At 32.1% G+C, this 24,072-nt stretch overlaps 1 protein-coding gene across 1 annotated transcript in view; it reads left to right on the forward strand.

Moving 5' to 3' along the window:
- LOC145268689 (uncharacterized) overlaps positions 1 to 24,072 on the forward strand; it is a 1,072,728-nt gene that overhangs the window by 88,774 nt on the left and 959,882 nt on the right. The window contains exons 4-8 of the mRNA XM_080124201.1: positions 9,299 to 9,568; positions 11,557 to 11,755; positions 15,196 to 15,293; positions 16,647 to 16,844; positions 20,017 to 20,280. Of these exons, the coding sequence (XP_079980327.1) occupies positions 9,299 to 9,568; positions 11,557 to 11,755; positions 15,196 to 15,293; positions 16,647 to 16,844; positions 20,017 to 20,280 (1,029 nt within the window). The remainder of the gene's footprint in view (positions 1 to 9,298; positions 9,569 to 11,556; positions 11,756 to 15,195; positions 15,294 to 16,646; positions 16,845 to 20,016; positions 20,281 to 24,072) is intronic.

A 24,072-nucleotide genomic window follows, 5' to 3' on the forward strand; every position in this document is an offset into this window, starting at 1 on the left:
TTTTCTCAATAAGTACATCTTAGAATTTTTTAAATTTTGCACAAACATTAAACATGATATGAGTAAAAAAAAGTAACAGAACAGATTTTCCAAGAAAACTATGGTTGCTCCCCCCCCCCCAATCCTAGGGGTGACTTTCGGTTTAAAATGGCTAAAATTGACACTTTTGTGCTTATTAAAAAAAATTGATACCTTGGATTTTTATAAAACTTTCTGAAAAGTTGTAACTGATTTCTATATAATTTTGTTTGTCTATACTTCGCGATAACTCTTGGGTGTGTCTCAGGGGCTCTTTTAGGGCTAATAAAAATGCTCCATTTTTGGGACTATTTTACCATATTTGTCCAAAGTTTTCGGTGTATGTCTATTTAGCAGTTTTGCATGGTGCTGAACTCAAATTTAAATATGTTAAGGCCTTGGGGACTTTTGGGTCTAAGTGGGGGAGGGGGCAAATGATGGACTTAGTCATTTCTTTTTTTTTTTTTTTTTGCATGGTGCAGAACTCAAATTTACATATGTTAAGGCCTAAAACTGCACTGTTTGTTCATTTTCACCAGGATTTGATGTCCTTTGGGGACTTTTGGGGCTAAATGGGGGAGGAGGGGGCAAATGCTGAACTTAGTCATTTTTTTATGCCTCGTTCACTGTGCACTCACGGGGGGGGGGCCATGCATGCTTCACTTGTTTTTTTATAGTTAGATGTACCCATACACTGCTGATCTCTATGCTTAGTAATTTTTCTTTTTTATCATATGTGCTACTTCTTTAAGTCGTCTAATAAAAACAAAAGAACATATAGAGTTTATTTTGGAGGAAAGCTGAACCCGTACTAACGTTACATGGACCTCGGTTGAGAACCATTGAACTACACTAACCCACTCCTCCAAAAAAAAAAAAAAAAAAAAAAAGTGGTGGTAATGTTTGGGATGAGTGTAGACATGGTAACATAATAGGTAATACACAACCTCTCCCAAACAAAGGAGGTGGTAATGCCTGAGAGGATAATATCATGACAGCAGAACAGACACTACACTGTCACACCTTTTAAATTGAAAATTGAAAGATACGATAGTAATCACATGAGAGAGAGAGATAGATAGATAGATAGATAGATAGACAGACAGATAGACAGACAGATAGATAGATAACGGGAGTGTGTGTGTAATCTCCTCTGTACTTGTACTGTTTCAACAACTTCTTGAAGGCCCCCATGGAAGTCCTCCAGCATGATTGTGTCAACGACCCCCATCATAGCCCCTTGATCTCCTCAATTGTCTCATGACAGCTTCTAAGGTTTTCCTTGAGCTTAAGAAATGAATAAAAGTCACAGGAAGCAAGGTCTGGACTGTGAGGTGGGTGAGGAACTGTCTTGATGCCCACCTTGGTCAAATAGTCTGTGACAAGGATGGAGTTGTGGACTGGTGCATCTGTGCAAATCTTCCACATCTTCAGTTCCCCACGAATAATTGTGTGCACAGTTCCCACACTGACATCAAACTGTGCACTTGCTGTCTCTATAGACACACGACTATCATTATCCATGAAATTCCTTATTTGGCCAATCAACTCTGGTGTTCTGACTTCTTTACTTCTCCCACACCTCATCATCCCTCACAGACTCCCTGCCTTCCTTGAATCTCTTATGCCCCTCAAAAACTGACACTCGATTCATATAAGATGGTCCAAAAGCAGTCTGAAGCATTCTATACGTTTCTGTGGCATTTTTTCCAAGTTTAAAACAGAATTTTATTGCATATCGGTTTTCTAAAATGTCTTCACGTCCAGATTGCATTTTTGAAATTCACCAACTGTTACAATTAGACTTTAGTAGGGTGTATTCCGATTCCTGCTGTAGCTGTTCATTTGAAGCTGAAATCATAAAAATTGGTCAGTCATCTCATAAGATGTATAGCAATAACATACTGAATTTTTTTAAGAGTCTATGACAATTTTGAATGCCTGTTCAACAGAAAAGTCTGGAAACTTATCGAAGGCATCTCGTATTAGTCTGAAATATTATAAGTAAAATAAAACAAGCACTAAGAGTTAGTAATATAAAGTTAGTATAGTTTCGGCTTCAGACAAACCAATACCAAATCTCCTTTAGCGGTAGACTAACCTGGATACCCGGCATTGTCCGGGTGTTTGGAGATGTGTGTTGAGCAAAAAAAAAAAAAAAGGGTTGTAGTGGACAGGCAGGTTTACACCCGTACCGCGAAGGAGGAAAAAAAAATTGAAAAAAATAAATAAATAAAACGTGACGTGTTTGCTGTTGCGCCCATCGCCAAACCGGAAGTGACGTAGTTTCAAATTAAGGCTAGTCAATCGAAAAGACGGGATGACTTTCGCGAAATATCGGCAAAAAGTGACTCCCAAAAGTGCCCAGTGGGTGGGTGGGGGGGGGGTGAAGGGATTAATATTTTTAGCCAATTTCTCGATATTTGTCGTCCCCCACAGCTATCTTATTTGTCCGACTGTAAAACTCAAGCACGTTCTGCAAAACCAAAAGCAATAAATTTCCCCTACAAAACAACCAAACCAAACAATGCAAATAAATATAATATAGGCATAAAGAGCTTGGCTAGTAAAACGTTTTTCCAAAATGGATTTGACATTAAATAATCTGAAAAGGGTTTACATTAACGTTGGAATGATTAATCGGAAATTAAAATAATCGGAACATTTGGGAGTATCGGAATCGGGGGAAAATTTGTGCATATTTTCCGATGTCAAAACAATTTTTTTAATTGTCTTTTTTATTTGAATGTGATCAAAGCAAAATCTTCCTTTTCTGGTAATAATTATAAAATAATAAATATTTATTGAATTTTTTTTTTTTAACTCAAATCAATAGATGATACCCCACAAGTGTATCTTGTTTAAAAAATATCTCCACATTTAGCATGCGTTTTTATGGTAATCGTGAAAAAAACAAAAAAAAACAACAACTCTTCGTTTAAATATTTAGGGGTTATGAAAATTAAGAATGTGATTTGGTAATTGCATTGGAACCAGGAATTTAGTATGGAATCAGTAATTGTATTGGAATTGAGAATTTTGTACAGAATCGGTAATTGTATTGGAATCTTTTTTTTTTTTTTTTTTTTTTTTTTTTTTTTACACGGTGGTCACCACTTATCAAGGCCCGGAAGCCACTCAGGGATAAAGGTTATTGCAAGTACAGTACGTTAGTGTGGAGATTTGATGAAGTGTTTACTTAAGGGGGCGGGTCATTAGGAATTTTGTTAACGTTGGACTTGAACACATCCAAGTTGTAGTCAGGTGGGAAGCAGGCAGATGGAACAGAGTTCCATAGGCGTGCAGTTCTAAGAAAGAAGCTTTGTTCATGGAATCCCCGTTTTGATTTAGGCACAGATAAAGAGTGGGGGAAATTTTTTACAGTGGATTCAGCTAGACGGGGGTTTTTCGTGAAAGATTGGCGAGGGGGGACCATAGATTCGAGTTCAGACGAGCACCTGCCATGGAAATAACGATAAAACGAGGATAGGCTCGCAACGTCTCTTCTGTGGGAAAGAGGTTGCAGGGTAGAGAAAAGGGCATCCCCCACTAAGCCATGAAGTCTATTTTGTACTCTGTCAAGGCAGGATAGGCTGTTTTTAGCAGCTCCTGCCCAGATATGGCAGCAGTATTCCATCCTTGGACTGAATCTGGTAAAATATTGGAGTTGTCGCATCATCACTAGTTGATATGTCGTAAAACCAAACTACAACAACAATTTGACTCTATTCAAAATAATAAAGATAACTTCTGCGTAAAACATTTTCCTCCTGGAAATATTTCCCCCCTGACATAATTCGTACATTCTATGGCTGATAAGATCGTGACGCTCTAGTAAGGAAGAATCTGATAAGAAATAAGTTACGTAAATGAACTTATGGCACCCACTTTTTTTTTCTTTTTTTTTTTTTATTTTTTTATTTTAATTTTTTTTTTTTTAATTTTTTTTTTTAATTTTTTTATTTTTATTTTTATTTTTTTTTAATTTTTTTTCTTTAATTTTTTTTTTTTTTATTTTTTTTTTTTTTTAATTTTTTTTTTTTTTTTTTTTTTTTTAGACATTTTGATGATGACGATGACCATGGTTATCGTCATCATCGATTTAAGGAATTTTTTTATTCTTTTTTATTTTTATATATTTTTTATTTTTTTGTATATACTTATCAAGACCCGGAGGCCACTCGAGGATTAGGGTTAATGAGTGTACGGTAGTCAATAGGACAATATCGTAGGAATCGTTAGTAGTGGAAATTTGGTAAATAGGATTATTTAAGGGGGCGGCTCATCAAGAATTTGTTTACGTTGAACTTGAACACGACCATATTGAAGTTAGCTAGAAAGCAGGCAAATAGAATAGTTCCACAGTTCTAATAAAGAAGCTTTGCTCATGGAATCTACGTTTAGGTACAGATAAAGAGTGGGGGGAGATTATTGACAGTGGTTTCAGCTAGACGAGTCTCTTTCATGAAAGTTTGGCAAGGTGGGGAATCATAGATTGGAGTGCAGACGAGCACTTGTGATGCAACACTGTTGCGATGTGTCAGACGCTGGGGTTTGGCAGACAATGCAGGAGCTATTATGTTAGGATCTTTTTTTTTTTTTTTTTTTTTTTTGCATCCAAGTAATTCAATTTAGAAAATTCCCACTATTTTTTTTTTCTTTTTTTTTTATTACATTTTCACCCCAAACAAGCCACATTGCCACTTCGATGTAGGGGACTACTATCAGGGATATAAGCTATAGGGGTACTATATGGGGAGTTGGGCAGCAAGATGTCGGTTCACGTTACACTTGAACTTCTGCATGTCAGTACAGTCGGGGAAGCGAGAACCCGGAAGGGAATTTCCAAAATGTAGCGGTTCTAAGGAAGAAGCTACTGGAGTAGAAGGCTCTCTTACATCTAGAGATCTCTGTGAAGGGGTGGGATTTTACTGCTTGTAGGGTTTGTCGGGGGTATTTACATAGACGGGGTACAAGTTCTTGCAGTTCGTTGGACCATAACCGTTAAAGTACTTGTAGAATAGGCAGAGGGATGCTACATATGTTTACTACGCTATAATGACATTGACTAATGTATACCCATTAACCCTTATACTCGAGTGGCCTCCAGGCCTTGATCAGTGGTGATTTCTGTGTAAAAAAAAAAAAAGGGGGGCAGAGGTGTTTGCTGCGCTAGCTTAGACATGAATTTGAAAAAAACGACCTTGTGTCACATTTTGCTTTTATGGGGAAGCAAATAAATACCAATTAATACACGCATATTACTTAGATTTTTCTAGACTACTGTTCTCATCTTGAGTGTTATTTTCACAACATTTCAATCGATGGAACCTCCGACCTTCTTCAGGTGTATTTTGTCAAACTCAGGAATCTGCACGTAATTTTGAACCAAGAGTGGGTGGAACTCCTCAATGATCTGCAATATTTTAACTAGTGTTGGGACGATTAATCGGAATCGGAAAAAATCGTAATATTTGGGGGAATCGGAAAGATTTGTGCATATTTTCCGATGCCGAAACGATTCTTTCAATTTTTTTTTATTTATTTGAACTTTTGCTTTTGCCGGTAAAAGTTATAAAATAATAAATATTTATTGATTTTTTAACTACTACTGCTGGACTTGTGAATTTTCTGCTTGTCTGACTTTACAAACATGTAGAATTTAAAATTTTATGTGAACAGATATCTACCTCTCGCGTCATTGTCAACTCTTCGTCTCTCCTCCTTTGTATCTCTTTTTATTTGGCCCAGATGACATTCTGATTGGCATCGTTTCGCAAATATGTAGTCACTCGTTGACCAGAGATTTTGTGTCCTGAAACCTAACCTCACTTTTACGTAATCTTTTGGGTCTTGCATAGATTGTGACCGACTTTTTTTGTTTGCCGGCACTTGACCACGCGAAGATTCAGCATGTGACCCTTGGTTACGTTTTCTGGCCAAATTTATTGTTTAACCTCATTTTCTGAAGATGTGGCTTATGCAACACAGCAGAGTCCCCTTCCGTTTGAGCTATCGACAGATAAATATAACAAATATAAAATTAAACCACTTCAAGCTATGAATGAATATGTGCAAAAAAAAAAAAAAAGACTTGCTGCAATCGGCTAGAATCGAAACCAAAACTTTTAGCACTCCAGCCGCATTCCCTAGTATTTGAGCTATCAGCAGATAGATAAGAAAGTTTAAAAATTGAACCACTACAAGAGTTGAATGAATTTGCATATGAGCAAAATTAATAGCAAGATGTCGGCAAGTTGACATGAACATTTTGCATTCCAATTTCTGTACATTAATTTATTTTTATTTCGGACTATTATTCTCATCTTTATTAGTTGTTGTTTTCATCTTTATTGGTTGTTGTTTTTTCACAACGTTTCGGCCAACTAATTCCTCTGGCCTTCGTCAGGTGGTAACCACGACGGATAGGAATTTCGAATCTCTTACTGCATTCACAGCAATCACTGCCATTCGTAGTTGTTGTCGTCTCACCACATTTTGGCCAAGTAAACTTCTGGCACGCTTTGGGTAGGATTGAAACCGCTATCTTCAGACAAGGGGCCCGTGGCGCAGTTGATAGAGATGTTGAATCTCTACGGTTCCAGATGGACATTTCAATCCTACCCAAAGCGTGCCAGAGGTTTACTTGGCCAAAATGTGGTGAGGTGACAACAACTACGGATGGCAGTGATGGCTGAGAATGCAGTTAGGAGATTCAAAGTTCCTATCCGTCGCGGTTACCACATGACGAAGGCCAGAGGAAATAGTTGGCCGAAACGTTGTGAATAAAACAATCCAATAAAAAAATGGAAAATTTAGTCATTTTTTTTATGCCCCGTTCACTGTGCACCATACATGCTTCACTTGTTAAGCATTTTGGCCTTTAAAAATTGAATTTGGCCTTTTTTAAGCAGTTTGGCCTTTAAAAATTGAATTTAGCCTTTTTTAAACAGCTTGGCCTTTAAAAATTGAATTTGGCCTTTTTTAAACAGTTTGGCCTTTAAAAATTGAATTTAGCCTTTTTTTAAGCAGTTTGGCCTTTAAAAATTGAATTTAGCCTTTTTTAAACAGTTTGGCCTTTAAAAATTGAATTTAGCCTTTTTTAAACAGCTTGGCCTTTAAAAATTGAATTTGGCCTTTTTTAAACAGCTTGGCCTTTAAAAATTGAATTTGGCCTTTTTTAAACAGTTTGGCCTTTAAAAATTGAATTTGGCCTTTTTTAAACAGTTTGGCCTTTAAAAATTGAATTTGGCTTTTATCAAAGAGTAACGTACAGACCAACTAAAACAGGAGTAAGCAGAATATTATATAAATAAGACTTCTTCAAATAAAAACAAAGATAGCAAAGAATATTACTATTACTACTACTACTACTAATAATAATAATAATAATAATGCTTATTGAAAGAGACTGAGAGCGCTCGAAAGCTGTGGAGCTTTGTGGCTCAGATTCCAGGGAACACCACAAATTATTGTCAGTGAGTAGTGGCCCATGTGAGAACTCCTTGTGGATAAACATAATTATGATCGTCCACTTTATGATAAAGTCTGTGTATTTATTTATATTATTGGCCCCGTGAGGCCACAGACGAGACAACCGAAGCAGCAAAACTGAAGCTAGCCTGACAGGACACTATATATACAAATGTAGGAAAATTTGGGCATATTTTATTGGTTTGAAAATATAGTTTTTTTTTTTTTTTTTTTTTTTTCACCAATTGTCATAAATTTTAACCATAGAATAGTATTATAATCTTCAAAAAGCCTGCAAATTTTCATGTAGTTTTATGTCCATTTTCGGCATTATTAAATGTAAATGGACATGAAAAGGTTAATAAAAGAGTAGAAATTGTTTCTGACAAAGAGGAAAGAATTGCTGTTTTTGGATCAGAAATTATTTTATGTAACACTGGTCGTTGGCAAGTTTTGCCCTTGAAGTAGTGTGTGTGTATGTATATATATATATATATATATATATATATATATATATATATATATATATATATATATATATATATATATATATATATATATATTAGCTCCTTGCATCACGTGGCTCCATGCCTTGTCTGGAGTGATTTGCATTAAAAAATAGATATTCAAGCATCGAAGGAGTCAACAACAAAGTCCCGATGTTAAGAACGGCATTCTAAATTTTTATGGAGATTATTATTGGGGCGATTAATCAGAATTATGGATTGAAACAATGGGAATTTAGAACAGCATCGCTAATTTATCGGAATCGGTAAAAATATTGGAATTGTTCCATCATTAGAAAATACGAGATGGATTTGCTTAAATTTTGGTGTACGATCTTTATTTTAAGCTGACAAGAAAGTACATGATAAAATTTTCATGCACTTTCTTTTTTTCGATGAAATATTCTCTCTCTCTCTCTCTCTCTCTCTCTCTCTCTCTCTCCCCATATATATATATATATATATATATATATATATATATAACACTCACAAACATATATATATATATAACACTCACAAACATATATATATATATATATATATATAACACTCACAAACATATATATATATATATATATATAACACTCACAAACATATATATATATATATATATATATAACACTCACAAACATATATATATATATATAACACTCACAAACATATATATATATATATAACACTCACAAACATATATATATATATATATATATATATATATATATATATAACGCTCACAAACATATATATATATAACACATACACATACACACACACACGCACATATATATATTACTTTACATATCACTCGAAAGAATACAAATTTGATGACGTAATCAATACAATATTTAACATATTTTTAAAAAATTACACAAGATGTTTCAGAAATTTAATTTCTTTATAAATAACAGAATAAAACTATCATTTCGTTACAAGTAGACGAAGGAATTGAAAAAATAACTACAACTACATAAAACAATACTTTTTATTCATAAAAGAGATGAAACGAAGCACAACACAATCTTAGCCCAATCTCAAATTCATTTGAACCCTCTATGGGCCTTTTCAAATGAGGAGAGCTAGTCAGGTTAGCATCTGACTTAACTTGTCAGGTTGAAAAGTCATTTTTTTTTTCATGCAATTTATTTTTTTTTTATATATAGGTATGGATTTTGGGAAGCACCAAATCTACAGACATTTGTATTCTTTAACTTTTGTAAAAATGAATATAAAAAATTTTAAAAAATTTATCGGATGTAAGATTGAATCTCATTTTATTCATTTATTTTTTTTTACACTTCCAGATGGATACGAATCAGGTGACCGAGTGTCCGAAACGCATGTTATGGATGCTATGGAAGCCGAAGTTTTATACGATACCCAAAAGAAGACCTACGATGAATCATACCAGAGCCGTCTTGAGCAGGAGAAATACGAGAGCATTCGCGTGAACAAGATAGGCACTGGAACGGACGTTACCGATGGCAGAAAATCCGCTCCTCTTATTACCAGCATCAGCGAAGATGTCTTTTGTAAACCCGGAAGCAGGATCTACATGGAATGTGATGTATCAGGTATGGATTACCTCCCCCCTTAAGAAGGAACACAAAGTTTTCGTTCGTGTATTCTTTATTTTTTTTTACAAGTGTGAAAAGAAAGAGAAGATACTCTGCTTCTTTCTCCCCCCCCACGTTCTCTCTTTCTCTCTCTCTCTCTCTATGTCTCTCTTTCTCCTCTCTTTCTACTTCGCTCTCTCTCTTTCTACTTCGCTCTCTCTCTTTCTACTTCGCTCTCTCTCTTTCTACTTCACTCTCTCTCTTTCTACTTCGCTCTCTCTTTCTACCTCTCTCTCTCTCTTTCTACCTCTCTCTCTCTCTTTCTACCTCTCTCTCTCTCTTTCTACCTCTCTCTCTCTCTCTTTCTACCTCTCTCTCTCTCTCTTTCTACCTCTCTCTCTCTTTTTACCCCTCTCTCTCTTTTTACCCCTCTCTCTCTTTTTACCCCTCTCTCTCTTTTTACCCCTCTCTCTCTTTTTACCCCTCTCTCTCTTTTTACCCCTCTCTCTTTCTACCTCCCCCACCCTCTTTCTCATTCTCTCTCTTCCACTCCCTCTCTCTCCTTCCCTTCTCTCTACTTTCCATCCCTTCTCTCTACTTTCCCTCCCTTCTCTCTCTTCTTTCCCTCCCTTCTCTCTCTCTTTCTCTCCCTTCTCTCTCTCTTCCTCCCCTCTCTCTTTCCCTCCCCTCTCTCTTCCTCCTTCTCTCTCTCTTCCTCCCCTCTCTTTTTCCTCCTCTGTCTTTCTCTCTCTTTCCCTCTTTCTCCCCAGTCTCTCTTTCTCCCCCCAGTCTCTTTCTCCCGCCAGTCTCTTTCTTCCCTCAATCTTTCTTTCTCCCCCCAGTCTCTTTCTTCCCTCAATCTTTCTTTCTCCCCCCAGTCTCTTTCTTTCTTCCCTCAGTCTCTCTTTTTCCCCTCAGTCTCTCTTTTTCCCCTCAGTCTCTCTTTTTCCCCTCAGTCTCTCTTTTTCCCCTCAGTCTTTCTTTTTCCCCTCAGTCTCTCTCTCTTTCTTTTTCCCCTCAGTCTCTCTTTCTTTTTCCCCTCAGTCTCTCTTTCTTTTTTCCTCAGTCTCTCTTTCTCCCCCCTCTCTCCTTCTCCCCTCTCTCTCTCTCTTTTACCCTATCTCCCTGTTTGAAACTGAAATAAATATCTGACCAAAAAAAAGCATAATACCAACATTCTAACACGGCTTCTTTATTTTTCTGATGAGTGAACGGGAGTAGGGGTGAGGGAGAAGTATCGCATTGTCAACCACTCAAATTTTCTTAGGTTTTTTCCTTTTCCGACCCATTCTGAGTTGCTCGCCTTGTCCGAAGTCGGAAGGCAAGCTCTCACGTCTGTCTCGCCCAAAATCAGAAGGCAGACTTTTGTTTTTGCAAGCGAACCTAAACATATCTTTTTTCTCTTTCTTCTCCACGCGTCATTTTTCTTTCGCACAAACTCAATCACCTCGGTTGTCACCGTCGACTCTAGCTACTGCGTTTGGCATACGTCAACCTTAATCCCTTAAACCGTTTTTGCACAAACCAACCTGCACAGCAAACTCACAATTTCCAACATGCCGGCATAACCCAGGATGACCTTGTAGCACTTGTGCCCTCTTCAACCTACATACTCCCGAATAACTTGATTAACAGCAAAATCCCACTCCTTTACTGTTTAAGTTCCTAGATAGCAGAAAACCTTCTATTCTAATAGTTTCTTCCCTCAGACTGCTAGACTTTTGAATTCCCTCACAGTTTGTGCTTCCCTGACCATACAAAACTGCAGAAGTTTAAATGTAATGCGAACAGACATCTTGCTGCTCAACTCTCCAGAGTCCCCTGTTAGACACTATCACAAATAGTAGCCTCTTACGTTTCTAGTGGCGATACCCTTTGTTTGAGATGAAAAAGAATTAAAATTGTTTTTTTGTTTTTTTGTTTTTTTTTTTTTTTTATCCTGAGTAAAGCTGGATTAGGGCAGCTAGTTTAGTATATACCCATTTAATTTTTTTTTTTTTTTTCAGGCTTCCCGACCCCAGAGGTCAAGTGGTTTAAAGACAGGAAAGAAATCAAGGCTGACTCAAGGCTGCGAATAAAACAGGCTGCTGACAAGCACAGCTTGGAAATCGACCAGGCCAATGGAGACGACAGCGGAAGGTACACTCTCACCGCTCGGAACTCTGGAGGCAGTGCGTCTGGAATTGTCAATGTAAAAGTTGAAAAGTAAGTTTTGTCTCGTTAACGATACATCAACCTCTTTTGAAACAACACAAGACACATTTTTATCTGACTAAGGTGCTGATCAATCGTTTTGGGGAATATTTAAATGTTGTGGTGTTAGTTGTTCGAATATTTGACGAGAAAGACACAGTAGCAATTAATTAAATATGTATTAACAAATTAATTAAATATGTATTATCAAATTAATTAAATATGTATTATCAAATTAATTAAATATGTATTATCAAATTAATGAAATATGTATTATCAAATTAATTAAATATGTATTATCAAATTAATTAAATATGTATTAACAAATTAATGAAATATGTATTAACAAATTAATGAAATATGTATTATCAAATTAATTAAATATGTATTAACAAATTAATTAAATATGTATTAACAAATTAATTAAATATGTATTATCAAATTAATGAAATATGTATTATCAAATTAATGAAATATGTATTATCAAATTAATGAAATATGTATTAACAAATTAATTAAATATGTATTATCAAATTAATTAAATATGTATTATCAAATTAATTAAATATGTATTATCAAATTAATTAAATATTTTATTAACAAAAATACATAAAAAAAGGTAAATTGAGCAATATCTTTGCTCACTGCTGGACTAGTAGTGACGACCATACTCTCTGCGTGTCCGTCTCTGACTTCTCTCGTAAAAACGGTTCTCGTTCCCCGAAAGTGACGTCATGAACGAAAGTGATGCCATGGAATAGTTCATTATTCCAAGTAGTAGGGGTGCGTCCCCAACATTAATATATATATACCTCTGTTTAGTCTCTGAAGACAATGGATACTCCTGTAAAAGTGGCGGTGCATGTAATTGTGAAGCAAGGGTTGCACAATCTCCGACCACACCTTTGCAGGATCGGCATTGCTCGAATCCAGTGGCAATGAGAAGGCCAGGACGACTAGAAACATTGAAGGCCTGTCATCTGTAGTATGCACCTATACACTAAACATACAACCTTGCGTATGATTACAGTGGATACACATACATTTACTCGCGTATCTCATTTACAAGATTAACATAAATAGTTTTCTTACACAGACAGCATGCATACATCCTTAAGAGTTAACCTTAGTCCTTCGCCGAAGTCCTGTTGCGTTATTGAATGCATATATAATTTCCAAGCTTGCACTTTTCAAATGCTTGTTAAAATCATATATACACCTGACAATTCTTTTGCCGTTGTTCTAAAAATCCCTTTCTTCCCCTTTCCCTCTTTCTCTTTCTTCCCTTTTCCCTCTTTCTCTTTCTTCACCTCTCCCTCTTTCTCTTTCTTCACCTCTCCCTCTTTCTCTTTCTTCACCTCTCCCTCTTTCTTCCCTTTTCCCTCTTTCTCTTTCTTCTCCTCTCCCTCTTTCTTTTTCTTCCCTTTTCCCTCTTGGTCTTTCTTCCCTTTTCCCTCTTGGTCTTTCTTCCCTTTTCCCTCTTGGTCTTTCTTCCCTTTTCCCTCTTGGTCTTTCTTCCCTTTTCCCTCTTGGTCTTTCTTCCCTTTTCCCTCTTGGTCTTTCTTCCCTTTTCCCTCTTGGTCTTTCTTCCCTTTTCCCTCTTGGTCTTTCTTCCCTTTTCCCTCTTGGTCTTTCTTCCCTTTTCCCTCTTGGTCTTTCTTCCCTTTTCCCTCTTGGTCTTTCTTCCCTTTTCCCTCTTGGTCTTTCTTCCCCTCTTGGTCTTTCTTCCCCTCTTTCTCTTTCTTCCCCTCTTTCTCTTTCTTCCCCTCTTTCTCTTTCTTCCCCCTCTTTCTCTTTCTTCCCCCTCTTTCTCTTTCTTCCCCCTCTTTCTCTTTCTTCCCCCTCTTTCTCTTTCTTCCCTTCTTTCTCTTTCTTCCCTTCTTTCTCTTTCTTCCCCTCTTCCCTTCTTTCTCTTTCTTCCCTTCTTTCTCTTTCTTCCCTTCTTTCTCTTTCTTCCCTTCTCTCTCTTTCTTCCCTTCTCTCTCTTTCTCCCTCTCTCTCTTTCTCCCTCTCTCTCTTTCTCTCTCTCTTTCTCCCTCTCTTCTCCTCTCTTCCCACTATCATCCCCTCTCCCCTCTCTCTTCCCCCCTCTTTCTACCCTAACAACATAGAAGTTAATTTACAATTAACTTTTGCCTGTCGACAAAGAGAAAGGCAGAACATACCTACGTTAAGAGTGTGTATGGTAGGCGACGGTGGAGAAATGTCAGTCACATTTGATGACTCGGTCTTCTGTCTTCCTCTCTCACCCTCTCTCTCTCTCTCTCTCTCTCTTTCGGTTGTTTATGCTAATTCTATTTTATAAACATCAACTGACATTCCTGAAATGTAAATATTAAAAATATATACATTGTTCTTTTTTATTTTGCGTTGCGCAATTCTAACTTCCCAGCCTGGAATGTAAGTCTTTCTTTGTTTTCAGTGATAATTACGATTTCGGTCATTTTTATGGGACACAAGAATGCAGATCAAAAATCCATCTGGAATGTGCATGTGTGAACACCTCTGCTTTAATATCTAACAGACCTCTACAAATCATATATACACGCTGCAACATGAATAACCCAAAGGGGTTAATGTACTATGAAACAAAATGACTAAACCAAATATCACAAATAAATGCTGTAAGAACTAAAGAACTGGATTCGGCATTAAATAATTAGGAATGGGTTGATATGTCGTAAAACAGAACAATCAAACCAGACCTAATATATAAAACATATTTCATTTTGAATTTCCCATCCATGATGTCATAGCCTGACTTATATTCCTAATCTCTAACCTGACCATTTTATTGCTTAACTAATATTTCATGTGCATTTGTATTACAATTAAAATCATTGTTATGGGACACAATAATATAGATCAAAATCCATCTGGAATGTGTGTGTGTGTGCACACCTTTGCTTTTATCGGTGTCGCCTTGGCTCAATATCCAACATATCTACAAAATGCCATCATACATATCAGCAACCACTAAACATTGCAACAGCTGATGCACACTACTAAATAATCCAAGTAAGGGAAACACATTTGCAATTTTAAACTTTAAATAATATTATGCTACTTTTCATTCTCTATCCTCGTCTCATAAAAATAAATTATAATTAAAAATGGCCCACTTTATAACCTTCTCACATCTTTTAGCTGTGCTCCAAAATTCATAATGATCCATTAGTTTATATGGACATTAATCGACATTCCTGGAATTGTAAATATTAAGATATTACATTATTCTTTTCCATTTTGCATTGCACAATTTATAACTCCTGACCTTGGAATGTAAACAGTGTCTTGTTTTCGTTTTAATTACAATTTCGGTTATTTTTATGGGACACAAGAATGTAGATCAAAATCCATCTGGAATGTGTGTGTGCGCGTGCACCCCGGCTTTTTATTATTCGGACTACTATTCTGATTTATATATATATCTAAAACAATTTTGTTTATAGACCAGACCAACCCTCTTCACCACCTGAATTTTTAATCAAGCCGGTATCACAATCGGTTAAGATACCTAAACCCACTGATTTCTTCTGCACTGTTTCGGGTAAGTTAAATTTTGTAATTTTTTTCACTTTTAAGAGTTTCACTTTTTTTTTTTTTAGATTTTAAAGTTTATAGAAAAACGTAAGTCATGATTTCTTTAAAAAATAATTCTTAAGAATTGAATATTTTAAAATTTATAGAAAAATATAAATTTGATTTTTTTTTTTCCAAAACAAATTCTTAAGAATTAAATTTTTATTTAAAAATTTATAGAAAGATGTAAAATTCGTGATTTTTAAAAAAAATAATAATTCCTAAGCATTTAATATTAGTTTTAAATAAACTTTGATTTTATAGTTTTTGCAAAACTTGCATAAAAATTAATTCTTTTAGATTTAAAAATTTACAAAATTTTTAAACTAAGGAAAATAATTTGTAAATCGTTTATAACTTTTTGAGAATTGAATATTTTGAAATAAATTAGGTTTTGAAGATATTGCAAAAATTGTTTATAATTTTTAACATTTGAACTTTTCTTAGATTTTAAAATTTATAAAAAATGTTTAAATAAATAAAAAAAATTAAAAAATTTCAAAACTGGTTCTTTTAATTGTTTATTTAATTTTAAGAGCTTTCAGAAATATTTTATACATTTTCATGGACGTAAACTTAAAAAAAATTATATTTAAAATATTACAATAAAAGATTCTAAGCATTTTAAATATTAAAAAAAGAATAATTTTGCATTTAAAATAAAACTTTTGCAAAAAAGCATTTTAAATTTATAAAGTTTAACTTTCCTGTTTTTAATAATTTTTCAATTTTTAGATCTTTTAAAGTTTTTATAAATTTTTATGAATTTAAAAATTTTTTTATCAAACATAAACATTTATAAAAATGTTGGATTATCAACTTCTACTTATTTAAGTGGATTTCATGGTCTCGTGTGTGGAATAAGGCAGTTGCAATCATCCACAGACGCTTCTGCATATCCTGCGATTTTTTTTTAAGGGAATCACCACTTGTCAAGGCTTGAAAGCCACTCCAGGATAAGGATTAATGAATCTAAGATGGTAGTGTAGTAATCGTTAATGGTGTAATTTGATTATTTATGGAGACGGCTTAACAAGAATTTGTTTACATTGGATTTGAAGGCTGCCGTGTTGTGTTCCACAGGCAGGCAGTTCTGGGAAAGAAAGCTTTGTTCGTGGAATCTGCATTTAGATTTAGGCACAGCTAGAGATCGTTGATAGTGAGTGTAACTAGTCAAATTGTTGTTTATCATAAAATACTAAATCTTCAGAGAGAACTTTCAATACAACCAACAATGCGAACTACAAAATAGACTTATGGTTTGATTTAAGCATCGATGTTCATTTTTTTTTTTTTTTTTTTTTTTTTTTTTTTTTTTTAGGTAAACCAAGGCCAGACGTCACATGGTACAAAGATGGGAAGAAATTGACGAGTGATGAGTATGTGAAAATCTCCGAGGAATATGGAAACAACTTCTTGGATTTTAACAGCACCCTCACACAGCACTCTGGGAAATATGTCTGCATCGCTAGGAATCATACTGGTTCGATTTCTAGTGAATTTGAACTCCAAGCAATTGGTGATTATAATTTTTACTGAACTCTTCCACCATCGCGATCGAATTTGAATTTATATTTATGAATTAAGGTTGCAGAGGACTATTGTTGTTGTTTGAATGTTGAATGAAGAACGCATTAGTGGCCTGGGGAGACAGCCGAAGCAGCAAAACTGAAGCTGCCTGCCAGGACACTATATATACAAATGTAGACAATTCGGGCATATTTTATTGATTTGAAGATATAGGTTCTTTTTGACCAATTGTCATAAAATTGTAACCATAGAATAGTATTATAATCTTGAAAAAACCTGCAATTTTTCATGTAGTTTCGTTCCATAGAACCAAAAATATGAGCATTTCCAAATTCAATTTGGCTACCAGTATATATATATATATATATATATATATATATATATATATCAGTTGTCTCATAACGGAACAAAACTCTTTGCATTCATCTATAAGTATTTAATTACAACCAGAGAAAACTATGAAACATGAAAAGTCATAATTAGGGCAATCCAAAAATTGCATTTATTAATCCAGTTGAGTAATTTGATAAAGTAATTATATAAAATTTTTAATTTTTCACAAATTCGAAACCATAACCATAAAATAAAGACTAGCTCACGGAATACGAAAATACCTAGCCAGTAACTTTTCTCTTTTCTTTTCCATACAACAACCAACATGCCTGAGGACGGTCGAAAGACAATCTGGTTGGAACATTGCATGAATAAAACTCAAGATGAGAGCAATAGTCTGGTCAATACAAGTAATATAAAAAGCAGCCCTTATCTAAAAAATTAATTTCCTTTTAATTGTATAAAAATCTTGTAAATCAAAATATTAAAATTTCACATAAGAACATTCAATGAGCACTAATTGCAATTTTTGAGTTGCCCTAATTATAATCTATATATCTGTAAAAGTGAACGTGTCTGTGTGTGTATGTACATTTCCCTACGCAATAACTTTGTCAATTTTAAGTCTACAGACTCGAAATTTGATATACAGGATACTGAGATTTGGGAAAATCTTTGTGGTTGGTTTTCGGCCAGAAATTTGGCTGTTAAGAGGTCAAAGTTCAACGATTTGACCTTTGAGAACTCTACCAAACTCCTCCACCAATTTTGGGTCTAAACACATGAAATTTTAGATATAGGTTCCTTGAACATGGATCTAACTTAATAACTTGATTTGTAGCCCAAAACAAATGTTCCGGGGTCATAATGAGGGTGAATGTTTTTAAAAATATGACCTCTGTGGTCTCTACCAAATTAGTCAGACATTTGAAATTTTACATAAAGGGTATTCGGAGATAGGGCAAGCTTTTTAATCGATTTTGGTCGAAAATTTGAGCTACAAATATATAAATATATGTAGGTATGTTTGCATGTCTGCCTAAAACTTTCGACAGAGGTGACAGATTTTACCATGATCAGTATTGTTTTGAAGTTCGACCTTTCAGACGACAAACATCAAAAAATTGGCTAAAAACATTAATATCTTCACCTTCAACCAGGTACTTTTCTACAGGGGGGGGGGGCTTCGCTTTCTTCGCCAATATTTGTGAAAGATATTCTCTCCTTTAGATTGTCTAGCCTTAATTTAAACATAACTCAATCCAGGTTTGGCGGTGGTCGTAACCGCAAAGACGTAAGGTTTTTTTCCCGTTCTTTTCCTCCTTCGCGGTACGGGTTCAAGCCTGCCTTCCTACTACTACTTTTTTTTCCCGCTCAACATACATATCCTAATATCTAGTCTATTATATACATAAAAGTGAACGTGTGTGTGTGTGAGTGTCTGTATACATTTTCATACACAATAACTCTGTAAATTTTTAGTCTACAGACTCTAAATTTGATATACAGAGTATTGAGATTCGGGACAATATTTGGAATCAGTTTTCGACAAGAAATTTGTCTGTTAAGAGGTCAAAATTCAACGATTTGACCTTTGAGAACTCTACCAAACTCCTCTGCAAATTTTTGGTCTAAACACTTAAAATTTTAGCCCAAAACAATAAATGTTAAAGAGTCATAATAGGGGTCAAAATTTAAAAAATTGACCTTTTTTTTTTTTTTTATTTTATTTTATTTTATTTTTTTTTTTTGCACTCAACATACATCTCCAAACACCCGGGCAACGCCGGGCTGATAATGCTTGTAATAATAATAATAAAAAAAAAAACGAAACTTTACTAAAATGAACTGAACGAAATATATTCGTCCCTCAACAAAGGAGGGATTGAATTTAGTAATTCACTCCCGTTTGTCTGTTCATTTTTTCACACTTTTCTCAATAACCACACCTTGAATTTTTTTAAAATTTTGCGCAAACATTAGTCATGGTGAAAATAAACTTTGCCTGAAGAGATTTTCCGGAATAAGGGTATTATAGGGGCAAAATTAGTTCATCCATTCATTTGTTGTCACTTTTTTGCACAAACATTAGTCATGGTGAAAGTAAATTTTTGCCAAAATAGATTTTCTGGGATAATTCTGGTTGACCTCCCTCCCCCCATTGGTCATTATAAAGGTAAAATTGCTCCCAAATCATTCGTCTGTTTGCACTTTTTTCAATAACCACACCTTGGATTTTTTTTTTAATTTTGCTCAAACATTAGTCATGGTGAAAGTAAATTTTTGCCAGAATAGATTTTATGGGATAATTCTGCCCCCCACCCCACCTATGGATCATTATAAAGGTAAAATTGCCCCCCAAATCGTTCGTCTGTTTGCACTTTTTTCCTTGGCCTTCGGGACAAGATCAAAGTGTAGTATCTGTTCTTTAGATGCTGCATTTCAATTTCTTGTTCTCTGTCAGTGGAGGAGAAATCCTTCACGATTGAGACAATTTTTATTTTTGTTCCTTTTCTCCACGTTAAAAAACGACCCTGGTGTCTAACTCTGTCCCATGGGGAGGCATTGTAAATAGGAACTATGTGTTGGATTTAAAAAAAAAAAAAAATTGCTCAAACATTAGTCATGGTGAAAGTAAATGTTTTACTCTACAAATGAGGACCCCACATGCTCGACTTGTTTTGTAAAATTTTTGCTATGAAAGTTTGGACACCCTCCCTTGTTGGTCCTTCCTGTCTATGCCGTTGTTTCACTTAGATATTGCGCTCGATAATGGATGGCATGAATTTCTTATTCATTTTCTAAATTTTTAACTTTTTTTTTTTCAGACGACAATGTGTTTTCGAAGAAATTAACCAACGTATCAATTGGAGAAAATGAAACGGCTACATTCACCTGCGAAACAACCAAAGAAAACTTGAGAGTTAGCTGGATGAAGAATGGTCAGAGAATTTACGAAGATTCTAAAACTGAAATCATTCGTGACAGGAATGTCCACAAGCTTATCATCCATAAAGTCGGATATGAAGACATGGCGGAATATTCCTGCGTTTTTGAGAAATATTCCACAAAAGCCAGTTTGATAGTTACAGGTAAGACCTATCTCTTTCTTCTTTAGTTTTGTATTCCATGAACGTTGCTTCTGACAAAGCAGGTAGAATTGCTGTTTTCTGGAACAGCATCTATACCATCTAGCTTATCGTTGGCAAGCTTTTGATCTTGAAGTGGTATTTTTTTTTGTTTTAGCAACTTGCATCAAGTGGCTTCATACCCTGTCTAGAGCGATTTTCATAAACGAATAATAAAGTTCAATTTTCATACGTGACTTTTAGCTGTTTGTCTGTTTGTCCGTCAAAGTTTAAGTCTGTTAAATGCTACCGGTCTTAGGTTTTCTGTAGAAATGTTGATGCTATGTCGTTAAAAATGAAAGATAAGATCTTTCTGTGTACATAGGGAATATAATTCCAGGTTAAAATTTTTCATATAAGCATTTATATATTGCTACACATTCATGAGCATGTTTCGGTCAAACAGTTACAAGTAACAAGAGACCTCTTCAGGCGATATTGCTTATACAAAAGTTTAGTCCGTCATGAAAATTATACAGTGCTTTCCAAGCACAAAAAATTATCAGGAGGTCACGTCAAGTGTCATTCTATGAATTTATTTTTTATTATTAATGATTTTACTAACTTATACACACGTGCGCGTGTGTGTGTATTAATATTTATATTAAAAACCGTTTCTTCTATTTATTTAAAAAGAAAATACAACTTTGTCATTGCCCGGTCGTAAAATATGCCTAAATGCAGTCAAAATGAATAAGTCTACTTAGTGACGGCTTCCGGTTTTAAAATCGGAAATTGACAAGCAGTGTTTGTATAAAAAAGAAAACAAAAGTCACTCATAATTTTATAGCACTTAAGATTTTGGGAAGAATTTTTAATTTTATTAGTTTGTAAGCATATTGTTAATGGAACCAAATTCCTTTTATCATTAACCTTAAGTCAGAGTTGCAAAATGGCAAAACTGCACGTAATCACCTAAAAAGTAGAACGCCCTCTTAAAATTTGATTTTATTATTTACTAGCAGGCCGTTCGGCATTGCCCAGTTGTAATACAGACTTTAATGATATTTTCATTAATGCAGATTTTGTATTTATTATGTTGGACCCAATATATATTAGGTTGGTGCAAAAATAATGGTGTTATCTATCTATCTATCTATCTCACTCTCTCTCTCTCTCTCTCTCTATATATATATATATATATATATATATATATAGAGAGAGAGAGAGATCTACATATATATATATAGATCTATATATATATATATATATATATATATATATATATATATAGATCTATATATATATATATATATATATATATATATATAGATCTATATATATATATATATATATATATATATATAGATCTATATATATATATATATATATATATATATATAGATCTATATATATATATATATATATAGATCTATATATATATATAGATCTATATAGATCTATATATATATATAGATCTATATATATATATAGATCTATATATATATATATATAGATCTATATATATATATATATAGATCTATATATATATATAGATCTCTATATATATATATAGATCTATATATATATATAGAGAGAGAGATCTATATATATATATAGATCTATATATATATATAGATCTCTATATATATATAGATCTATATATATATATATATATATATAGATCTATATATATATATAGATCTATATATATATATATATATATATAGATCTATATATATATATATATATAGATCTATATATATATATAGATCTATATATATAGATAGATAGATCTATATATATATATATATAGATCTATATATATATATATAGATCTATATATATATATATATAGATCTATATATATATATATATAGATCTATATATATATATATATAGATCTATATATATATATATATATATATAGATCTATATATATATATATATATATATAGATCTATATATATAGATCTATATATAGATCTATATATATAGATCTATATATAGATCTATATATATAGATCTATATATATATATATATATATAGATCTATATATATATATATATATATATAGATCTATATATATATATAGATCTATATATATATATATATATATATAGATCTATATATATATATAGATCTATATATATATATAGATCTATATATATATATAGATCTATATATATATATATATAGATCTATATATATATATATAGATCTATATATATATATATATATATATAGATCTATATATATATATATAGATCTATATATATATATATATATATATAGATCTATATATATATATATATAGATCTATATATATATATATATATATAGATCTATATATATATATATATATATAGATCTATATATATATATATAGATCTATATATATATAGATCTATATATATAGATCTATATATATATATATATAGATCTATATATATATATATATAGATCTATATATATATATATATAGATCTATATATATATATATATAGATCTATATATATATATATAGATCTATATATATATAGATCTATATATATATAGATCTATATATATATAGATCTATATATATATATATATATAGATCTATATATATATATATATATATAGATCTATATATATATATATATATAGATCTATATATATATAGATCTATATATATATAGATCTATATATATATATATATAGATCTATATATATATATATATATATAGATCTATATATATATATAGATCTATATATATATATATATATAGATCTATATATATATATAGATCTATATATATATATATATATAGATCTATATATATATATATATATATATATATATAGATCTATATATATATATATATATATAGATCTATATATATATAGAGAGAGATCTATATATATATATATATAGATCTATAGATAGATCTATATATATATATATATATATATATAGATCTATATATATAGATAGATCTATATATATATATATATATATAGATCTATATATATAGATAGATCTATATATATATAGATCTATAGATAGATCTATATATATATATATATATAGATCTATATATACATAGATCTATATATATTTAGATCTATATATATATATAGATCTATATATATATTGATCTATATATAGATCTATATATATATATAGATCTATATATCTATATATATAGATCTATATATCTATATATATATATGTAGATCTATATATATATGTAGATCTATATATATATGTAGATCTATATATATCTATGTAGATCTATATATATATATATATATATATATATATATATATATAGATCTATATATATATATATATATATAGATCTATATATATATATATATAGATCTATATATATATATATATAGATCTATATATATATATATGTAGATCTATATATATATGTAGATCTATATATATATGTAGATCTATATATATATGTAGATCTATATATATATGTAGATCTATATATATCTATGTAGATCTATATATATATATATATATATATATATATATAGATCTATATATATATATATAGATCTATATATATATATATATAGATCTATATATATATATATATAGATCTATATATATATATATATAGATTTATATATATATATATAGATCTATATATATATATATAGATCTATATATATATATATATAGATTTATATATATATATATAGATCTATATATATATATAGATCTATATATATATATATATAGATCTATATATATATATATATAGATCTATATATATATATATAGATCTATATATATATATATAGATCTATAT

This window comes from Euprymna scolopes, chromosome 44 (genome assembly GCF_053919585.1).
Source record: "Euprymna scolopes isolate OS-2025 chromosome 44, ASM5391958v1, whole genome shotgun sequence".
In the NCBI taxonomy this organism is placed as follows: Eukaryota; Metazoa; Mollusca; class Cephalopoda; order Sepiida; family Sepiolidae; genus Euprymna; species Euprymna scolopes.